This window comes from Grammomys surdaster, unplaced genomic scaffold, assembly GCF_004785775.1.
Source record: "Grammomys surdaster isolate TR1022 unplaced genomic scaffold, NIH_TR_1.0 320, whole genome shotgun sequence".
Lineage (NCBI taxonomy): Eukaryota > Metazoa > Chordata > Mammalia > Rodentia > Muridae > Grammomys > Grammomys surdaster.
In genome coordinates this window covers 49,493-72,316 of record NW_021604739.1, presented here as the reverse complement: position 1 = coordinate 72,316, position 22,824 = coordinate 49,493, and the positions used below count along the sequence as shown (strand labels likewise).

General features: G+C 41.7%; 1 protein-coding gene across 4 annotated transcripts; it reads left to right on the top strand.

Moving 5' to 3' along the window:
* Positions 1-10,291: 10,291 nt before the first annotated feature.
* Rnf6 (ring finger protein 6) lies at positions 10,292-22,617 on the top strand. Of its 4 annotated transcripts, none has more exons than XM_028778018.1 (5): positions 10,292-10,530; positions 11,282-11,364; positions 13,610-13,805; positions 15,270-15,365; positions 19,843-22,617. In XM_028778018.1, exons 3-5 carry the CDS (start codon positions 13,628-13,630, stop codon positions 21,588-21,590), a joined length of 2,022 nt encoding a protein of 673 aa, XP_028633851.1. In that variant the 5' UTR covers positions 10,292-10,530; positions 11,282-11,364; positions 13,610-13,627; the 3' UTR covers positions 21,591-22,617. The 4 variants fall into 4 exon arrangements, with proteins under 4 accessions (XP_028633851.1, XP_028633850.1, XP_028633852.1 ...); XM_028778017.1 differs by having other exon boundaries at positions 13,607-13,805; XM_028778019.1 differs by lacking the exon at positions 10,292-10,530 and adding an exon at positions 10,769-10,892 and having other exon boundaries at positions 13,607-13,805.
* The last annotated feature ends 207 nt before the right edge of the window (positions 22,618-22,824 follow it).

Genomic DNA, 22,824 nt, shown 5'->3' with positions numbered 1-22,824 from the left:
AACAAGTCGGGGAGAACAGGATTTATTCGGCTTATACTTCCATATCACTGTTCATCACCAAAGGAAGTTGGGACAGGAACTCAAGCAGGGCAGGAACCTGGAAGCAGGAGCTGATGCAGAGCCAAGGAGGGGTGCTGCGTACTGGCTTGCTTCCCCGGGCTTGCTCAGCTTGCTTTCTTATAGATCCCAGGACACCACCCACAATGTGCCTCCCCCATTGATCACTAATTGAGAAATTGCCTTACAGCTGGATCTCATGGAGCCATTTCCTCAACTGATGCTTCTTTCTCTGCAATGACTCTAGCTTGTATCCCAGCCAATACAGAGAGATGAGCAATAAATAGCCTTTCAGGTGGCTAAAATAGCCCAAGATAAACGTGTCTTCCAACCTGTGACATCCTAGCTCTCTCTAGTTGTGGAAGTTTTAATCACTCTCTCCTGTAAAAATGTTTTTGAGGAGCAGATTTTTTTTCTCAGAACGTCAGTTTATAGCTCCCCCTGTTGGTCAAGCAGCACATATTTACATATGTGGAGGTCAAATGTATGGAAGGCTCATCCCTAGAATCTGATAAAGAGAATGAGTAGGCAAGAACACCAGGGCTCAGGGAAGAGAAAAACAAGACATAACACCTGGGTCCAATCAAAACACATCTATTAATTATAATGATCCAAGTTTGACTTTTCCCTCTTCCCACCTCCCTACATCTGATATAACATATGAAATAAAATGGGAATATTAGACCTTACAATTGAAGTAATCCAGAATGGGACTGGAGAGATTGTGCAGTGGTTAGAGGCATTTACTGCTCTTAACATAGGACCCAGGTTTAGTTCCCAGCACCCATATGATATCTGACAACTGCTTGTACTCCAGATCCAGGGGGTCCAGCACTCCCTGATGGCCTCAATGGGCACTAAGAAACATGGTACACTTACGTACATGCAAGCAAAGCACTCATATAAAAAATGAAAAAAATTAATAAACAATAATCAAGAATGCAGTATGGCCCAAAGAAGTCAATGTGGCAGAGAGGAAGTCATGTCTATTTGCCAGATAAAACTCATAATTTTAAACTAAATGGACCATATATTTTTATTTTCCTTGTGTTTACAGCGATTTTCACCCTATGAAATGTTTCATTGGATGCTTAGAAATGTTTAAATCATTTAATTTTGGTAGATTTTTAGAGCCAATTTCACCTTATAATGATAATCTCATAAAGAGTGGTTAGTTATCATTTAGGAGAGATTGGTCTTAATATCTAAATCACTCTAACTTTTATTTGTGGGTAACAATTTGATCTGTCCAGTTATCTTAGTATTAGAGCAAACTTTAGTTTAAGGAAGTAGGTGAAAAAAATCACATTACAGATAAAAATTGGACAATAATATAAACTCAAATTCCAATTTAACAAAATTGTGTGAGAATTGGGGGAGGCTGTTATATGTACAAAAATATTATGAAGTCTGACTTCTGAGAAAGCAGGATTCCCCAGGCTTTGTAAGAGTAATTAAATACTTTTACATTTTTTGAAAAGTTATTTACATAAAAATAAAATATTACTAAAAATATCTTACTTATTTTATAGTAAAAAAGAGGGAAGTCCAATAGGAATCACTTTTTGTTTTTCTGACAAGGTTTCTCTGCTAGTCCTGGCAGTCCTGGAACTCACTCTGTAGACCAGGCTGGCCTCAAACTCAGAGATCTGCCTTCTGCCTCTGCCTCCCTGATGCTGGGATTGAAGGTGTGTTCCACAACTGCTTGTCACTCACTTACTTTTTGTCAGCAAATATGACTATTGTTTAATTATTTTTAATCCTGGCTAATTTTACAGTAGCCTACCATATTCACCAAGAAACACAGGTGCTCAGGGCTAGAGATAGCTCTATGATTAAGAACACTGGCTGCTCCTCTAGAGGACCCAGATTTGATTCCCAGCACCCACATGGTGGTGACTCATAACCCTCTGTAGCTCTAGTTCCAGGGGAGCTGACACACTTTTCTGGGAGTTGTGGGCACTACACATACGGAGCAGCATGTATATACACACAGAGGCAGTGTGTGTGTGCACACACACACATAAATAAATAAAATAAATAAATATTTTTAAAAGATAGGCTCATGGGTTATAAAAATATAACAAGAAAATTTCTATTTTTAAGAACTAATAATTTTTAAAATGACTACATAAAATAAGAACCTATATTTAAGAAAAGACTTAAAAAATACAAAGCATGGTTATTATTGATGTTGTCAAGGAGTTCTGAGCTTAGACTTATGGTACTGTTTTAGTTAAGGTTTCTATTGCTAGGAAGAGACACCATGACCACTGCAACTCTTATAAAGGAAAGCATTTAATTGGGGCTGGCTTACAAAGGTTTAGTCATCACAGCAAGAAGCATGGTAGCATGCAGGCAGATATGGTGCTGGAGAGGTAGCTGAGAATTCTATATCTGGGTCTGAAGGCAGCAGGAAGTGACCATGACACACTGGCCAGATTGAGTTTCTGCTACCTCAAAGCCCACCCTAGTGACACACTTCCTCCAAAAAAGCCGCACTAGTTAATAGAGAAGAGGTAGAGAAATGCCCAGGGTTTCCATACTGGAGGACTTCGTTATGAAATATAATACAGTGGGGGATGGAGTGTACCTGGCAGGCCCATGCCAAGATGCACCCTGAGAAATCATGCCATGTAACAAATCTGATATAAAGGTTTATTTGGGGAAATGGAAGGGAGTAAGGACCTGGAAGACAGGCAGAGGAAGACAGATGAGAGCAGAGCCATAAGGGCAGAGAAGGGAGACAGAGAAGGACAGAAACAGGGAGAGAGAACAGCCAAGAACATGTAGGAACAGAGAAAAAGACCAGCCAGGAACATGAGGGAACAGAGAGAGAGCCAAGACGGGTGGCTAGTAGGCCTTTTATAAGTAGCCCAGACCTGGCAGCAGGTAATGGCAGCAGGTGATGGCATAAGCTGTTGTTAGGTCCCTGGGAGGAGCCTAATGTAAGCCCCTGTAAGCCAACAGACTTACCTGAAGGTCCAGTAGGTGTGGCCAAGTGCTGAGCAAACGAACAAAAATTGTGTGCAATTAGTGAACAACCTTGCAGGGTAGGTAGGCTTTCTTTTCTTTTTTTTGTTTTTTTCGAGACAGGGTTTCTCTGTGTAGTCCTGGCTGTCCTGGAACTCACTCTGTAGACCAGGCTGGCCTCAAACTCAGAAATCTGCCTGCCTCTGCCTCCCAAGTGCTCGGATTAAAGGCCTGCACCACCACTGCCCAGCATTCTTTTCTTTTATTGAGGTTATAATATAATTACATTATTTCCCCTCTTCCTGTTCCTCCCAGCAACACTTCCCATGTTACCCTTGTAAATCTTTCTGCTGGAATGGGAGGGTATTCTAGGACTCAGAAGCCCACGAACCACACAACTCTGAAAGGCGAAGGTATCCCAGTGGAAGAACATCCCAAGACACAGGAGCTTCCAGGAACCTTCCAGTTCTGAAGTGGGACAGTGTCCCAGTGAAAGAAGGGCATCCTGAGACATGAGAGCGCAGGAACCACACAGCTCTGAGAGGAAGCCTCCTCAGCAGAGGGGTTGCTGCTCCCAGAGGAGGGTATCCCTAGATGAGCTGAAGAGCTTAGAAGCCTCAACCCCGCTCCTTCTCTTCGCTTCTCTTCATTGCTTATTTTTTTCCTGGTTTCTTCTGACGAGAGAGTCACTCCAGGCAGAAAATTTCATGAAAGAAATTTACTGGAGGGTCCAGGGTGTGGAGGGATGAGTCCAAGGATGGCTGCCTTCTGCTCCTGGGAGCAGATAGCAGGGAACCTGATAAAGGAGCAATGCTTAACATTGGATTTCTGAGGAGGCGGAGCTTCTCAGGACAGAAATTTCCAGATTGAGGATTGGTGGAATTTCAAGTCCTGAGCTTGGGGAGCTTCAGGAATTGGTGGGTTTTCCTGTTCAGGGATTGGTGGGTTCTCCTGCTCAGGAATTGATGGGGTTTTGTGGGAAGGTTGGAGGAATGGTGGGATTTTTCTCTGCTCAGAGACTAGTGGCTTTTCTTCACTCTCTTTTCCCTGCATCAGGTTTATGGATTAGGGTGGGAAGTCCTTCCTGGCCACAGCTGGATTTCTCTGAGGTGCATCTCTGTGGAGCTGCTGGGGGAGGCTGGCGAGAAAGTGCGGCCACTGTGGACAGCTTCGGAGGGGCAGCCCCCATTGAAGTGGGAAGAGAGACGCGCCAGTCTGGACAGCTCCTGTGACAGCTGCAGGCTGAGAAGGTGTCATGGTGCTGCCATTTTGATAGGAGCTGCTATTTTTGACAGCTCCTGCAGGAGCATCTTACCACGGACCTGGGCAGGAAGGTGATGGCTATCACTTGGATGGATTTTGTGGCGCATCGCTTAGGAACTGTAGATGCTCTCCAGACAAAGTGAGGCCGAGGAGGGGAAGTCTCACTTGGGGAAGGGAGTCTTCCATTTTGGGAGACTACAACCTTAATAACAGGATCTTCCAAAATGCCACCATAACTTTTGCACCATTCTGGACTATACCCAGGAATCAAAAGAAAACCGTCAGGATATTTGATTACAACAACAAGCCAAGTAACTACTACAGAAGGCTGGTACATAAAGTGGAGTTGGTGATATTATAAACCTACATGCAAGGTCCTAGACCTTTACAGCTGGTTTATAGGAGGAATGTGAAAGAGGTTGGGACTTTGGGCTAGAAAAGACCTTGAATATGGAAATCAGAGTGAAATGGGTCATCTTGGTGGAAATTTGGAAGACAGAACTGATGAGAGAAAGGACATAAGACCTAGCTTGTGAGGCTCCGGGGGAACAGGGCTATCAGGAACTGGGATGGGGATAACCCATCTCACATGCCAGCTAAGGCTCTGGCTGCATTCTGCCCATGTCCTGAGGACACAAGTGATGCTGAAGCCACAGGCAAGAGATTAATTTGTTTAGTGGATGAAATATCCAGACGGGACAGCATTTCATCTGTCTCACATGTACTGTTCTTACTCCTGGGTTGACAAGAGAAGAAATAACAAGTGGAAACAAAAGCAAGAAAACTGTGGAGCTTGTTTAGGAAAAGTGTGAGCTTAAGACGGTGAATCAATCTGAAATTGTTAAAGAGAAAACCTACTGTCTTAGTTAGGGTTTCCATTGCCCAGAAAGACACTATGACCAAGGCAACTCTTATAAAGGACAATATTTAATTGGGGTTGGCTTACAGGTTCAGAGGTTCAGTCTGTTATCATCATGGGAGGAAGGATGGTAGTGTCCAGGCAGGTATAGGGCTGGAGGAGCTGAGCTTTCTTTTTCCAAAGGCTAGCAGAAGACTGTCTCAAGGGTAGCTAGGAGGAGAGTCTCAAAGGCCACCTCCACAGTGACATACTTCCTCCTAATAGTGCCACTCCCTGGGCCAAGCATATTCAAACCATCACACTAACCCTCTTCATTAGGAAAATAGGGAAGAAGGCCTGAAGGGAATATGAAACCATCAAAGACTGCAATTAAGACCCACTTCATGGGGCTGAAGAGATGGCTCAGCGGTTAAGAGCAATGACTGTTCTTCCAGAGGTCCTGAGTTCAATACCCAGCAACCACATAGTGGCTCACAACCATCTATAAGGGGATCTGATGCCCTCTTCTGGTGTCTGAAGACAGCTACAGTGTACTCATAATAAATAAATAAATAAATAAATAAATAAATAAATAAATAAATATCTTGAAAAAAAAAAGACCCACCTCATGCCAGGCTGTCTGGCCCACACCTTTAATGCTGCACTTGGGAAGCAGAGGCAGGCAGAGCTCCGAGTTCAAGGCCAACAGATCTTCTGAATTCCAGAACAGCCAGGATTACACAGAGAAAGAAACTTGTCTCTAAAAACTCACCTCAATCCCATGGGCCAGATTAAATAAAATCAGAAATCTGCTGATCACCAGTTGCCTCAAATCCCTGTTGCTGTGGTTTTCCTACCATGATGTACTATATATACTTAGAACTCACAGTCAAAATAATTCCTTCCTTACTTAGCTTGTTGGGGTATTTGGTCACATCAATAATATATGTAACTAATGCATTATCTTTTTCTATTTAAGTGTTAATCAAGGCCATGGTGGTACACACCTTTAATCCAGCAGGCACCATGCACACACACAGCAAATATGTACAGTACACACAGGCAACAAATTCTATACAATAGCTTTAAAATACCTGTTTTAAATATAGTATGGAATCTCTTCAATTTTTTTTTGGTTTTGTTTGTTTGCTAGGTTGGTTTTATTTGTTTGTTTGTTTGCTTGCTTGCTTTGAGATACGGTTTCTCTGTGTAACCCTGGCTGTCCTGGAACTCACTCCATAGATCAGGCAGGCTTTGAACTCACAGATCCTCCTCACTTTGCTTCCCTAGTGGTAAGATTAAAGCCATGTGCCATCACCTGAAGTTTTTAAGTTGTAGCTTCAAACTGACTGTGACAATCTTTTCATTTCATATAGACTTTTGTTCTGCTTGAAAATGAAGAAGGAAAAATCAAGGTTAGAAAACTATGAATGAAAATAGAGTTGAGATAGTGGCAGTGGCAGTGGCATACATCTCTGATCACAGAAGACAGGAGGCAGAGGCAGGTGGATCTGAGTTTGAGGTCAGCCTGGTCTACAGAGAGAGTTACAGGACAGTCAGGGCTACACAGAGAGACCCTGACTCAGGGTGGGGGTGTGGGGGGGGAGAATAGAAAGTCGAGGAGAGTTTGATTTCTCAAAATTTCTTCTGATATAACCTCTAACGATTTTTTTTTTTACCAATTTCAATTTCCTACTGATCTTTAATAGCTCCTTTTAACTTCAATATAGTGAGCCCATTGACTTTTGTTAACTACCAATTTCATAGCTTCTTTTATGGAAGGTTTTTTTTTTTTTTTTTTCAAGACAGGTTTTCTCTGTGTAGCCCTGGCTGTCCTGGAACTCACTCTGTAGACCAGGCTAGCCTCGAACTCTCGAACTCAGAAATCCGCCTGCCTCTCCCTCCCAAGTGCTGAGATTAAAGGTGTACGCCACCACCACCCGGCAGAAGTGTTTTTTTTTTAATTTAATTTAATTTTTTTTTTTTAGTCAAACCAGGCTGCCTATTCATTTTAAATTCTCTGGGATTTTAAGGGTTTGTGTGTATGTGTGTGTGTTTTCTCTCTATCTGTCCAATTTTGGATTAAATATTTCAATGAAGAGATGCATAAAGCCAAGTTATCTTCAGATATCCCCACTTTCCAAATACATATAAGTTAAGCGAACACAATTATTGAACATAAAACCAGCTGGAGTACCACAGGGCAGCTTTTCTCTGAACATTTCCTCCTCCCATGAATTAGATACGGGAGGAGAAGCAGAAAGCAAATGAACAAACCAAATGTCCTAAAAGCAAACAAACTGAACCAGGCACAGGCAGAAACAAAACGAAACAGATGACTTTAAATAAACAAAGGGTTCCCTAAGCAAACAGGGAAAATAATAAAGTAACCAAACAAAGAGGATTCTTACAACCAGCTCAAAAAAAAAGCAAACCAAGGTAGGTCCAAGCCGCAGAAACAACTCACCAGCATTCCCTTGAGGAATCAACAGCAAACAGCCTGGCACTAACTCAGTGACTCCTCCAATGAGATTGTATCATCTTTGGGGCTCCACATTCAGCCACCAAAATCCCTTAACACAAAAACAGGTCTTGCCTCAGAAAGAATAAGAGATAGTTTGTCCTCGAGCCAAACTTGTGTGACCATGGCTTGGAAGACAGATTCCAGTTACTCCAAGTACTGTGTTCCACAGCAGTAACAGATTCATGATAGTCTTATAGTAACAGAACAAAGAAAATAAAATTGAGATACTTTCAAGATACCTTGGTAGATAAGCCAACTGTGCTGGCTCAGGAGGCAGAGACAGATGGATCTCTAAGTTCAAGGCCAGTCTGGTCTATAAAGCCAGTTCCAGGATAGCCATGCTACGCAGGGCTACCCTATCTTGAAGGACAAAAGGAAGGAAGAAGGGAGAGAGGGATGGAGGGCAGGTGGAAGTTGGTGTTAACAGGCAGGCAGATTTCAGAAAAGCAGGGAAGTATTGCTACAGGCCACAGATGCTATCTGCTTACATTATTTTGAGTTGGTGGAAGCTAGGGGACTTTCCATAAAGCCTAACCTGCTAGTCACAAGGATATTAGATCACACACAGAAATGGGCAGTAAGTGGCTGTTGGTGGTGGTGGTAGGGATTGGGGGGAGATATCCCAGGCTTTGACTTGTAACACAATCATGGACGTTTTAATCAATCCACCTTGTAGAATGTTTAACACAGATATAGCACCCCACCCCCTGGAGGGGAGGGGAACTTCAGCTTACAAGTCCCATTTCCAGTATTAAAAGGAAATAGAAGGGACTTCACGATAAGGTGAAAGACAAGAAAGCTGGCTTTATGTGTATGCCTCTGAAAGACAGAGTCAGAATAAGAAAAAAATATAAATTCCCAGTCTTAGTTAAGGTTTCTATTGTTGTAAAGAAACACCATGATCAAGGCAACTCTTATAAAGGAAAACATTTCATTGGGGCTGGCTTACAGTTGTAGAGGTCCATTATAATCATGGAGGGAAGCATAGCAGCATGCAGGGCAGATAATGGTGCTAGAGAAGGAGCTGAGAGTTCTACATCATAATGCACACACAGGCAACAAGGAGGAAACTGGATGTGTTTTATTTACACTGGCTGTAGCTTGAGCATTTAAGACCTCAAAGCCCCAACTCCACAGTGACACTGTTAGCTTTCTGTTTAAACTCCACCCCCACAGTTACCTGTCAACCCAGGTATGCTCCTCCCCACAGTTACCTGGCAATAGCCAGGTAGGCCTGGTCCACCATAAAAGGGGCTGCTTGCACCCCCTCCTTTCTTGATCTCTTGCTCTTTTGCTCCTCTCTTGCCTCTCTCTTGCCTCTTGCTTCTCCCTGTCCCCTTGCCCTTTCTTCCTTCCCCTCCCCTCTCCAAGGGGTTATGGCCTTCCTCTAACAAGGCCACACCTACAAATAGTAGCCACTCCCTATGGCCAAGCATTCAAACACATAGATCGATGGGGGCCGTTCCTGTTCAAACCACCACAGTCACAAATAGAGACATACAAGAAAGCTTTAGAAGTTCATGAAAAAATGGATACTAGAAAAGACAAAAACAAAGACAGGCAACACAAAGAAATGATCCTAACACTACCTCCATCATCCCTGATAAAGTTGGGGGAAGGGACTCTAACAATAACACTGCGTCCAGAAGGTAAAGTCAGAGGAAAGGCTGATCCTCAGAGCAACAATATAAAAGGGACATATAGACATTTTTGGATCAATTAATCAATATTAAAAGGAGGGAAAGGAATCACCAAGCAGGGCAACCTAAATAAAACCCAACCAACTTTAAAGACACTGGTCTCCCCATCTGAGGGCACTTTTCTACAGGAGAAATCTGAAACACTTGCCAAGAAACCTCAGTTTAACGTTTGCCATTCTGCTACGTTTTAAATAATTAACAGACAGGGAGTGGGGTGAGGGCAAACTCTCCTGCTGGACAGATTCACCTTGTATTCTAGTAGTTTCATTGATGCTAAGGCTTGCTATATCCTGGTAACCAAGCACTCAGCAAACATGGTAGCACATTCCTGGGCAAGAACAAGAAGCTAACCGGCTAAAGGCCTGCCTGGTCTATATGAGACCCCGTCTCAAAACAAAACATTTATACAATAATGAAAGAAGGGAGGAAAGAATTATGAATCACAGTAGTATGCGCGTATTAAACTATGATTAAGCCACTTGGCTGATGGGGGTGTCCGGAAAAGGCCCTACCAGGACCACAAGAAATGGTTAGGGAAGTCTGGTGTCACATAATGAAAAAAGAAAAGAGAGGGATGTGATGTAAGGGATAGCGGGAGAAAAAGAACATGAATGGTTAATATTGGGAGTTTCAAAATGTTTTCTCATTACAAGCACTTGACATTTAGTTTCCTCGTCTCAGTGAAGTAGAAGGGAAATGCTCAAATTGAATAGTTACACCAGGGTAGTAAAAAACAGCTTGACAGATGCGCTTTTCTCCAGACTTTGTCTGGACACTGGACACTGAAGTATGAAAAGAGCTGGCATTTCTATAGCGTGGAAAGGCGGCTCCGCCTTCGGGACTGGGAGCCGCCAGGAGCTCTGAGAGCCTAGACCCCGGCCGGAAACAGGAGGACCTGCGCAATGCAGATGCGGAACTCAGGCGCCGCGGCTCGGCTTCCGGCGAGCGCCGTTTCCAGACGCACTGTCAGGGTCGGCGCAGACGGTGGCGTGCCTTAGTTCTTCTAGGTGGTGCGAGAAGGCCCGAGACCGGACGGTCCTCTCTTAGCTTTCTCTCCGCCAGGTCAACTCCGAGCAGCAGCAGAAAATCTGAGCTTCGCGTCTCAGTGGAAGATTAGGGGGCGTAGCGGTCTTCAAAGGCTCGGCCACAGAACCTTCCGCCCCCTCGCCGCCTCGGTGAGAACAACTGCGGGTCACCTAGGCTAGAGGTGGGGTGGGGGTGGGGTGGAGGGGGCGCTGCGTACACGGGGGAAGGATCATTTTGTGAGTCTCACTACTACTTCCGGGAGACGCCTCGGAAAGGAGGACGTGCTAAGGGGCGGGGGGCCGAGGGGAGAGGCACTTACCTCTTATCCGATTGGTTAATTGCTTGCTGGTTGAGCTTTTCTAGTTGCTGATTGGCCCAAAAGAAATCCAGGTCGGAGGGGAAGCGTTACTTGAGGCTAGATTGAGGTGAGACTGGTCGGGTTCCTGAAGCCAGTTTGTGTATTGGAGTCGAGATTTCATATTAACCCCAGTTTGGGGCCTCGATTAACAGGGTAAGGAAAAGAACCGGTAGCAGGATGGTGGGGGCGGTTGACAACGAAGTGAAGACTTAGAACTAAACTAACCTAACTTCCTCACCTAACCTTAGCTACACCCAGATGGGAACGTGATACGAAGGCCTTTGAGAAAGGAGGAGGCGCAGTCCTCGGAGCAGTGACAGTGTAGGAGGAGAGGCCTTCTGGGAGTTTTGTTTGTTATCTAATTGTATGAGGTTCTAATTTCCTAGATGAAGGTATAACAGAACCTTCTGGATAATTTAGCTTTGGCTTTGGAGAGGAGTCGGGAGACTACTACGTGTTCCAGGGCTTCAAGAGACAATTTGCTGAATAATTCAACTTTTGATTTTAGCTGAATAACTCAACTTTCGTTTTTACTACTTCAGATGAGCAGCTCTCAAAAAAGGCACAAACATCAGAAGCATGGATACAATCTCATCTGTTAGAGGAATGTCCAAAGGAAAATAAGGTATTTATTATGGCTTACTTATGGTTGGTTAATCCAAGAATATTGCCTTGGAGGAGAAGATCTCGGGTTGTGAATATCTTAAGGAGCTTGACTTTTTTTTTTTTGTGATCAGATTCTTACTTATTAAACGTCTGTTTTAAAAATCAAGTTTCTAGCCGGTCAGTGGTGATGCACGCCTTTAATCCCAGCATTTGGGAGGCAGAGGCAGGCGGATTTCTGAGTTTGAGGCCAGCCTGGTCTATAGAGTGAGTTCAAGGACAGCCAGAGCTATATAGAGAAACCCTGTCTAAACAAGCCAGTCAGTGGTGGTGCATGCCTTTAATCCCAGCACTTGGGAGGCAGAGACAGGAGAGTGTCTGAGTTTGAGGCCAGCCTGGTCTACAGAGTGAGTTCCAGGACATCGTGGGCTGTAAAGAGAAACCTTGTCTCGAAAACAAACAAACAAACAAAAAAAAACAAAAAAGAAAAAAAACAAAACAAAAAACAAATCAAGTTTCTGCTGTGACCACTAAAATGCTCTTTGCTAATAATAGTACTGATTACACTGCAAATGGAAAACCCTTACTTTTTGATGTTATTAACATCTTGAGTGAATCTTGCCCCACCTCCACCAAAGGTTTTGTGTGTGTGTGTGTGTGTGTGTGTATGTATGTGTATTCCTGACTGCCCTAGAACTCACTCTGTAGACCAGGCTGCTCAGGAACACACAGAGATCAGTCTGCCTTTCTCCTGAGTGTTAGGAGTGAAGACATGTGTTACTACACCTAGTTTACTGTCTGATTTTGTGTATCAACTTGGCATAAGCTAGAGTCATCACAGAGAAAAGAGCCTCCGTTGAGGAAATGCCTCTATGAGATCCAGCTGTAAGGCATTTTCTCAATTAGTGATCAATGAGGAAAGGCCCAGCCTCTGTCTGTCTGTGGTGCCATCCCTGGCCTGGTAGTCCTAGGTTCTATAAGAAAACAGGTAGAGCAAGCAAGTAATCAGCATCCCTCCATGGCTTCTGCATTAGCTTCTACCTCCATGTTTTTGAGTTCCTGTCCTGACCCAGTGGTGGAAGTGTAAGCCAAATAAACTCTTTCCTCCACAACTTGGTTTTTGGCCATGATGTTTCTTTGAACCAATAGAAATCCTAAGACAACTAGTGAGCTTTGCATTTTAAAATTAGGGAAATTGTTTGTTTTTGTTTGTTTAGGCTTTTTGCTTTGTCTTGCTTTTTGTTTTTGGCTCTCTGAGACAGAGTTTTTCTGTAGCCTATCTGTAGACCAAGCTGGCCTTGAACTCAGAATTCTCCTACTTCTGCCTCCTGAATGCTAGGATTAAAGGTGTGGGGCCACCATCTACCTGGCTAGTTTATTTATTTATTTTTTAATGTATCCACTAGTCAAATACGTGTGTCAAATCTTACAATAAAGAACTTACACATAAACAACAACAAAACTTTTAGGAGGTAGTAGGTCTAGGCTTTAGCTTAAAAAGTAATCGTTGAGTCAGACAATTAGACACACATATCTCATATCTGAGGATTAAATTGATCGTCTTTTTAAAAATTTTTTTTGTCTCTCAAAAAAATTGTGTCTAAAAGCCTTCACCATGTTAAAATTTTAGGCTTGGATGATACACATTCTTAATATACAGAGGGCTCCTTCATTCGTCCCAGGACAGTTAGGAATACAGTCTGCTATATTTGTGGATGATGTTGTCCTGCACTCCTTCCAGAAAAGATGGTGAATATAAAATAACCACCACCATCTCATTGCACTTTATTGAGATGAAATAATTTTTGCCTACTTTGTCTGCTAAAAACTCAAAGTTGATCTCTCTGAGACTGAAAACTAACAGGAAACAACATGCTATGCATGGCTCTGAGGATTGTTGAAAGCACACAAGAGCTCTGGCTGTCTGCATCGGGCCATCCTTCAGCCTGGAATAGTTAGCCTCAGGAGTTTCGGATTGTGGGAGCTACGTGTAAATGCTATCCTTGAAAAGCAGACTTTCTACATGATGAGATGAGGAAAGGTAACACTGCTTCTTAGATTCTTAGAATATCAGTTGAGTAAGTCTCTAAAGGTAGTTATGAATCATAATTGAAGAGATTGTTAGTGGACTACATAGTTGTGGGCCAGCCATGGCTACATAGTAAGAGCTTACCTCAATAAGCCAACAACCAAACCAAAACAAAAAAAGTACAAAGCTATATTACCCCATGACTGATGCATTGAATTTGTACATGTTCTTTAAGCAGGAAACCAGAAGTCTCAGGATGAATCCATCTAGATTGAGATCAGGTGGTGGTAGAGAAGAGATCTCATTTCAAGAAAATGAGAGAAGATGGCAGCAAGAGCGTCTCCACAGAGAAGAAGCCTATTATCAGTTTATTAATGAGCTCAACGATGAAGATTATCGGTTAATGAGAGACCATAATCTTTTAGGCACCCCTGGTAAGAAATGAGGAAAGAGGGAAATTATTTTTCTATCTTTGAAAGGAGGGATTTTTAAAGTAAAGAGAGTGCCTGCCTTTGAGTACTTACTGTTTTGAGTCTGAGAATTATGCAGTATAACAAAAATCACTGCCCTCTGTGCTTGATAAATACCTGAAGATACTGGATATATGGACATACACACAGGCCAAACTTTTTTTTTTTTTTGGGGGGGGGGTGTTTCGAGACAGGGTTTCTCTGTATAGCCGGGCTGTCCTGGAACTCACTCTGTAGATCAGACCAGGCTGGCCTCGAACTCAGAAATCCTTCTGCCTCTGCCTCCCAAGTGCTGAGATTAAAGGCGTGCGCCACCACTGCCTGGCCACATGCATAATTCTTACCACCTTCTACTGCCATCCCCTCCTGTGGATGGGCTTGGCATTGACACGTAGGGTTTTGTGCATGTTAGGGAAGTGTTCTGCCAGTAAACTACAATCTAGCTCTCTATTTCTCTTACATAATATTTGTACAAATAAAATGTTATTTTCAACTTAATTGAGATGTTATCATTCAGCTAGATATTGACCACCCAAAAAGTCCAATGTAGTCTATACATTTTCTTTCAAATTCACTTTATAGTAAACTAGCTGAAATATGTCTGTCTGTATGCATGTATATTTGTATGTTGGTGGCTCATGTAATAAAATATTGGGGTAGAATTCAAGCACCAAGATTTGAGCATTTCTCTAAAACTACTTCCTTCCTAATTTTCATTTTAACTCTTTAGAAACAAAATGTACATAAATACACCTCATCCTTTTCGTATTGTTGTTGTTTTAAAACTTGTTTTGTTTTTTGATGTTTGTCTCTGGTGGGGGGTTGTGTACATGAGGTCAAGGTCCAAGGAGGCCAGCAGAAGCTGTTGGTTACCAGGCCTTTGCGTCTCCTGGAGCTGGATTAAGAGGTAGTTGTGAGCCATTCAGTCTGGGTACTGGGAACCGCTGAGCCATCTCTCCAGCCCTAACTTACAGGTTCTTACTGAGAGATTCTGTTAACCAAAATTGTTTAAGTTTAAATCTCAATTTTAATGAAATATTAACAAATGAGGTATGATGTGTATTTGTATCAAATATTATTAACTTCAGTTTATGAGTCATGAAAATAATGATTATCTTATGTAGGTTAAGATTTTTTTAAATTACATTTTATCGTGTGTGTGTGTGTGTGTGTGTGTGTGTGTGTGTGTGTGTGTATAAATGAGAGAGAGTATTTAGATGCTACAGGACAACTAGTAGGTATCTTCTTTTCTCCTTCCACTATGTAGTTCTTTGAATTCAGGTTGTCACGCTTAGCAGTAAGTGCCTTTACCCACTGAGCCATCTCACTGGCCCCAGTTGCTAAAGTTCTTATTATGCCTTATTGTGAGTTCTCATAAAACTTGGTAATTTATTTTTTATTTAAATGAGTGCTTTTTCATTGTTTCAGGAGAAATAACATCAGAGGAGCTGCAGCAGCGTTTAGATAGAGCAAAGGAACAGCTGGCATCTCAGCCTGGCTCGGACAGTGGGATGAGTGACGAAGGTAAATATATATTTTCCCTTCTTCCAAACTTCCTGAGACAAACCAGGGCCTATGCATTCTTGATAAATATTCCACCATTGAGCTACATCCCCTAGCCAAATATAGTTCTTTCTAATGTTTGGATAAACATACTACATTGTTTTTTGTTGATGTGACTTAAAATGTATACAGAGCCTAATACAAACAGATAGGAAACTGTCTTTGCTACTCTGTCAGTTTGCTTGCTCGTTATTTTATCAAGCAAACAGTAAATCATGTAAAATTTCTTGCAATAAGCAAAACATTAATGAAAACCAATTTAAACTAGGGTTAATTATAGAGTTAAAAGCAAGCCCAACTTCGGGACCCCTCTTTCTGTTCTACCTTGTCTCCCAGAGACATTCATCTTTAGTAATGTTGTTACCAGTCAGCTGGCTGAGGAGTCTTTTGTTCTACCTGCATTGAAATTATGGGTAGTTCTCAGCTTCTCTGGGAGACAGCTAATGTGATTTTAACATTAAATTCAGGAAGTGAGATTTCTTAAGAAATCAGTCACTTCCCTGAAGCCTTTCTGCCCCTAGAATTTGCCATCTCTGTGTACATTTTACCTGTGTACACACCCTCCTTTCGTCTCTCTCTCTCCTCTCACACTCCCAGCAGTGCTTTTCCAGTCTCTTGCTCTTGTCTACTTCAAGATAAACTCACAACTAAAGAGAGGAAGACCTATTTCTCTGGATAAATAGATTTTTTTCTTTAAGTTTATGATAAAGGTTTTAAAGTTCCATGTTTACAACTGAGTGGTATTTGAGTAATCCCAAGATTCCTGGGTTCATAACAAAAGGATGAGAAAGTAAGATAAATAATGGGAACTTGGATTATTCCCTCAATTCTGAACACTTGCTGGCTGTTACTTTAGCTGTTAAGACAAGTCTAGTGCTGCAGATAGAGGAAAGTTTTCAAGAATGTAATATATTTTCATACTTATACCTATATATATGTGTGTATATATATCCCATTACAAATAAAAACCTTAAATCTTTTTCAAAATCTATCTTAGTGTATATGAAGCATTACATAAACCTTTAAAATACTTATTACTTATTTTAAATAAATCTGTCTTCATAATGTAGTCGTAAAGCTAGTCCCTTCTCAAGGAAAAGCTGCCAGCCCAGAAAGCAGGAAGGGGACTCCTATCTCAGCAGCCTTTCTAGTCTCCTTTGGCAGCAAAGACCCAGCTCAGCTGTACCTTGATCTGATACAGCTAGTTCCTGTTTTCAAGTCCTATGACAGGACATTTAATATTTAATACCTCTTTTTCATAGTGAAACTATTTCACACTTGGTCTTTTTCTCTTTATAGCCTTATGGTGTTTGTTGAATAGAAATAAGGATAGTGGAATTCAGATTCCCAGTTTAGAAGTAGAACAATATACATGATAAAAGATTAACAGTTATCAGGTAAGGGCCGCAAAAATATGCCCCTTCAGGCTCCTGCCCATTAGTCAAGTCTGAGGAAGGAGACAACTTTTGGCATGTGTCTTTTGGGGCAAACTCAGTCCCAGTTACTGTTTTATGCTAAAGTAAAGCAATTTTAGAATAAAAAAAAGTTGCTACTTTTTCACCTTGATCAGGTTTGGGTAGTGCTCTTAGTGTAGCTCCTCTATAGTGGTTATGTCCCACCAATAACACTCGGCAGCTGGGAAATTGAGAATGGCCCAAGGTACCACCAGTTCAACCCATTGGGTAGAGATCACCTCCGTGTAAGGACTCTGCCTACTCTGTCCCTTTGGCAAGGGAATAGATTGCCTTAGGGTAGACCATAACCATTTTCATTACTGTTTGTGTCTTAGTTCTTTATGTCTGTCTTCCTGTTTTGGTATCAGAACAAACCTGGCTTCATAAGAGAGTTTGGGTGTCTCGATTCCCTTTCTGCCCATGGAGCACTTTCGATATAGTATTGGTGATTTCCTTCCAAGGTCTGCTAGAACTTTGTACTGAGTCCCTCTGGTCTTGGGAGGGTGGATGGATGGGTTTGTTGGTTGTTTTTTAATTTTTTTGTTTTTTACTTTTAGTTGAGAGACTTTTAAATACTACTTCCAGCTCATTGCTAGTTATATATCAGTTTAAATTGTTTATCTTGGTTTCTTTGTGACCCATTAATTGTTAATATTATGTTTAGTCTCCATGAGTTTTATACTGTGTTTTCTCTTGCTCTGGTTATCCAGCTTTATTTTGTAATACATAATGTGGGTTGTTATTTCAATTTTCCTATATTCACCAAGGCTTGCTTTGTGTCCTACTATGTGCTCTATTTTGTACAGAGTGCCATGAGCTACTGAGAAGAATATGTATTCTTTTAAGGTTTGGTGGAACATAGATATGTTAGGTCCATTTGATTTATGATGATATTTAATTCCAGTGTTTGTTTATATTTTATCTGGATGACCTACTTGTAGATAGGAACACATTATTGAAGCCTCCTATTATTACTGTGTTGGGTTAATCTGTAGCTTTACATTTAATAGTGTTCATTTTATGTACTTGGGCACATCTCTGATGTATGTGTTTAGAATTATATCTGGTAGATTAAAGAGTGTGATGTGACCTTCTTTACCCCTTCTGATTAGTTTTGGTTTGTAGTCTGTTTCATCAAATGTTAGAATAGCTACACACCTTGCTTGTTTCCATCTTGAATTTATTTACCTAGAGTACTTTTCTGTCTTTTTATCCTAAGGAGATGTTTGTCTCATGGTTAGGCATGTTTCTTAGAGGCAGCAAAAACATGGATTCTGTGTTCTAATCTTCATATAGTAAACTGAGACCCATTTATTCAAAGATATATATTAATTTTTGTCCTTTTGGTGAATTTTTAGTGGTAAACATCTTTTGATTAATTATCCTGGTCTCATTTATTTATCTCCTGTGGCCTGTGGAATGTGTTTATTCTTCTCTTCAGTCTGAATATTCTTTCAACTATCCTCTCTAGAGCTAGCATGTATGACCTTTCAGAACTTGGGTAATGTCTTTTCAAGACTTGAACCAGGGACTTGATTACTGTGATAGGCCTGCCTTTCTGTGACTTGGGCCTTCTCTTTCACAGCTTCCACACCCTTTCCTTGTCCTTTTCTTCTAGTGTTGTATCACTCCTTTTTAGCTCTTGTTGTTTAAGGTTGTCTCTCACGATTTGGGGAATTTTCTCCTGTGATTTTATTGAAAATGTTTTCTATGCTTTTGACATGGAATTCATTTCCTCCCCCCACCCCCCCTCTCAATGCCTGTAATTTATAATCTTAATTTCTTTGATGGTGCCCAAAGATCCTACATGTCTGTTCATGCTTTTTTTTTTTTTTTCATTTTTAATCTTCCTTGAGTGGTTGATTTAATTCCTCTACCCTGCCTTAAGTCCTGATATTACTGTCTTATCCAAATGATCTACTCTGGTTGTGAGGCTTTGCACTGAGCTTTTTATTTAACTACATTTTCATTTCCAGCTTCATTTCATATTAGATTTTGTTTACTATTCTGTTTTTCAGATTCTGTTCTCCTTTGTTTCATTTAGCTATGTGTGTGTGTCTTCTGGGGCTTCCGTTTACTCCTGCTGTTATCAGTTCATTCAAGTATTTATCCTTGTCTTCCTTAAATTCTTTGAACTCTTAGACTGTGTTTAGTTCTTCTTTTGACTTTGTGTCCGAAAGTGGTCCTCCTTGGGATCATTGCACTGATGGGATTCTCAAGAGTTTGTGGTTTTGTGGGGTTTTTGTTTTGTTTTTTTATTTGTTTGTTTTAGCAGATACTGTCTTGTTTTTTTTTTTATATATAGCTTATTTTTGCAATGAGCTCTGAGCATCTGTAATTAGGTTGTTAGATGTGTCTTGCTGTGTGTTTTCAGTACCCAAGGCCAGAATCGCAAAATGGTCTGAATGCCCAAGGGAATTCTGAGGGGGTGGAGCAGAAGGGAAGAGGTTCTTCACGACATCCCCTGTGGGCTAGCTGCATGGATGGAGGTGGCTGGTGGGGGTTCTGAAAACAGGAGAGGTGGTGGAGCCAGATTGAGGAGAGAGGTTGCCTTACCAAGTTGGGGCTGCAGAGTAGACCAAATGGCCAAGGGCAGAGGTTGCTTTATGGGTCCCCACAAGTCTGGACCTGTGGAGGGAGTTGGCTGATAAAGGTTCCTGAGTCTAGAAAGTAGACTTTTTTCTTTAAACATTGTGTGTGTGTGTGTATAGACAATTTGTGTATAAAACAGTTCTTCCATGTGGGTCCTGGAGATCCAACTCATGACAGTAGGGTTGGCAGCATGTGCCCTGCTATAGACCCAGCATTTTAATTTCTATAGTGTACTTTTAATATACTTTTAGAAAGTTTGATTTTTTTCATTCATTAAAATAATGCAGAGCCTGAGTTTAATTCAGCACAACTATCTTTCTTGCAATCTTTTAATAAAGATCTGAAGTCTTATTATAGAAATTGACCTTAAATTGATTTGATTCACTTTCCAGACTCAGAAAACCTTAGAGAAAATTCAGATGAGGATTCTCTGCTGCGATGGCTGAACACCTTTCGACGCACTGGGAATGTGACTCGAAGTGGACAGAATGGGAACCAAAGCTGGAGGGCTGTGAGTCGAACAAACCCCAACAGTGGCGAGTTCGGGTTTAGCCTGGAGATCCACATAAATCCTGACAACAGAGGTTCTGAAACGCATGGAGAGGACTCCACGGACATTCCTCTGTCAGGTGTTAGCAGAGAGCATGGGCAGCAAAGACCATCGAGTCCTGTGGCTAGGCGAACCAGAAGCCAGACCTCCATGAGCTCTACTGGTATTGTCTCCAGTGTTCCCAGGGGTAGGCGAGGTGCGAGAAGGCAGGGTTCTGTGCAAGGATCATTCACAGCTCTGGGAAGGTTAAGGAATGGAATTGGAGCAGCACTTGGCGTTCCCAGAGTTAGTGCTCCTCACATTAATGTTATTAACACCCACACAAGCCAGTCAGATGGTAGTACTCTCAGGCAAAGCGGACGACAGCGGTTTGGAGCAGCACATATCTGGGAAAACGGGGCTAGAAGCAATGTTACAGTGAGGAACACAAACCAAAGATTAGAGCCAATAAGATTACGTCCTGCTTTCAGTAGTCGAAGCCGGTCCCCCATTCAGAGACAGAATGGTACTGTTCATCATAATTCCCAAAGGCAGGGTAGACCACCACAGCAAACGGGTAGAAGCAGGTCTGTTAGGCACAGAGGTGTAACTCAAGTCTTTCTAGGACAAGGTAGAGAACGTAGAGGTACCAATTATACCCCACTGTCCAACTCAAGACTTGTGTCAAGAATAACCGTAGAAGAAGGAGAATCCAGCAGGTCCTCAGCTGCCACACAGCGCCATCCAGCTATCACACTAGATCTGCAAGTCAGGAGGATTCGTCCTGGAGAAACTAGAGATAGAGATAGCATTGCAAGTAGAACCCGATCTAGGGCAGGACTGGCAGAAAGTACAGTTGAGAGCAACAGTGGGGGCTTCCACAGAACTATTTCTCATTTAGAACGGTCAGGTGTCCGGACCTATGTGAGTACCATTACAGTTCCTCTTCGTAGGATTTCTGAGAATGAGATGGTTGAGCCATCCTCTGTGGCTCTTCGGTCAATTTTAAGGCAGATCATGACTGGGTTTGGTGAGCTGAGTTCTCTAATGGAGGTGGAGCCTGCATCAGAGAATCAAAGCAATGGTCAGCGTTTACCAGAGGTGTACCTAGAACTGAGTAATAGAGATGCAGCTGATGCCAGTGGTCAGTATGGAGGAGCTTCCTCACAGGCCAGTCAGGCCCAGGAAGACAGTGCTGAAATGCTAGATGTGAGTGAGCCCACCCCACCACAGGCTCACACCAGTGACAATAGAAGTAGAAGGCAGTTACGAAGGGTAGACAATGTAGTCGAGGCAGGAACATTACCCATTCTGCGCCTTGCTCATTTCTTCTTACTGAATGAAGGCGATGATGATCCAATTCGTGGTTTAACCAAAGAGCAGATTGACAATCTTTCTACCAGGAGTTATGAGCAAAATGGGGTTGACAGTGAGTTAGGTAAAGTGTGTAGCGTGTGTATCAGTGACTATGTGGTGGGGAATAAGCTCCGGCAGCTGCCTTGTCTGCATGAGTTTCACATTCACTGTATTGACCGCTGGCTGTCAGAGAACTGCACTTGCCCTGTCTGTCGGCGGCCTGTCTTAGAACTCGGGGCCACAAACAGTGGGTGAGAGATGGGTGTTCAGTGCTGTGTTTTACTGGAGCCTCATAGTCAAACACTTTCCTTGAGTTACTTGTGATGAGGTAACCAAGACAAACCTATCAGATTATAGTTTGCACTATTTTTTGTGTGCTTTTTTTAAAAAACTTGTTACAAAGAGTTTGTTTATATAAAAAATTTAAAATGCAGATGTTAAATTATCCAAAAGTAAAGAATAGTTAATATTGCTAGAACCAAATAACCTTTAAAATGTTTTTATTTTGGTAATTTTGTCATGCTAAGCACTTTTGTATCTGTACAACTCAGTATGTTAGGGATCTTGAGTCTTTCTCCTCTAATACTGCAGTAGGTTTTGCTGGGATTTTCCAGTTTCAGCTCAGTGCTTCGTTTAGACACTACTGTCTGAGTCTTTGTAGACTGTTAGGCTGAATGTCTGCTAGATATATTTAAGTTACTTGAAATGATAATTTAACACGTGGCACACTGTATGTGTGTATGCAGGTATGTAACTGTGGGAACATATCCAGGCTAAAAACTATAAGCCTGAGACTTAAGCCTTGAGGCTTAGACTGCATATGGCACAGTGTTAACAGTGACAAGATCATCTCTAAGAGGAAGTGAATTAAGATACAGTTTTAAGATAGAGATTGTTTACTGAAGCGTGTCTGACAATCTGACTTACTAGAAAGTGAGTAATATATAATAATGAACCTAGTATTTCTTTATTCATGGAATGTGGAAATTTTATGACATAGTTTAAGTTCTTCCTTTCTGTGATTTTTTTTTTTTTAGAAGTACAAATACTCTTGGGGTTAGGTAGGGTTTACAGCATGCTTGATTTCTCAAATTTAGGTTTAAAATCTAAAATGCTTTAAAGTCTATAAAGTAGTGAAATGAATAGAAAATATGTAAATTTGGATGCCAAAAAGCTCCAAATAAGAGAAAAGCCTTTAAAAGAACATAGAGTTTATATACACACAAAGTATGCATTAAAGTCTATTTCTACCAATAAACATTAAAGACTGTGTGCGAGCTCATTTCTCTCTGTCCATTGTGGCTTACTCATCTCCAAATACTTATTCCACACTTGGTGGCTAAGTGGCAGGGTTCACTAAGTGACAGCAGATCAAGTCCCTGTCTTCATGGAAAAGACATCTGCTCTTAGAAGGAACAAATCGATTTTTACTTTGATGTTTGCTTATGAATATGTATGTGACAAGGTCTTATTTGTGTATGTAACGACA

Excerpts from the sequence above, each read along its gene's own strand:
- Rnf6 (XM_028778015.1), top strand. The coding sequence starts at position 13,595 with ATGTTCTTTAAGCAGGAAACCAGAAGTCTCAGGATGAATCCATCTAGA. Across the intron at positions 13,806-15,269 it reads TAATCTTTTAGGCACCCCTG|GAGAAATAACATCAGAGGAG; the intron begins GTAAGAAATGAG and ends TCATTGTTTCAG. Across the intron at positions 15,366-19,842 it reads CAGTGGGATGAGTGACGAAG|ACTCAGAAAACCTTAGAGAA; the intron begins GTAAATATATAT and ends TTCACTTTCCAG.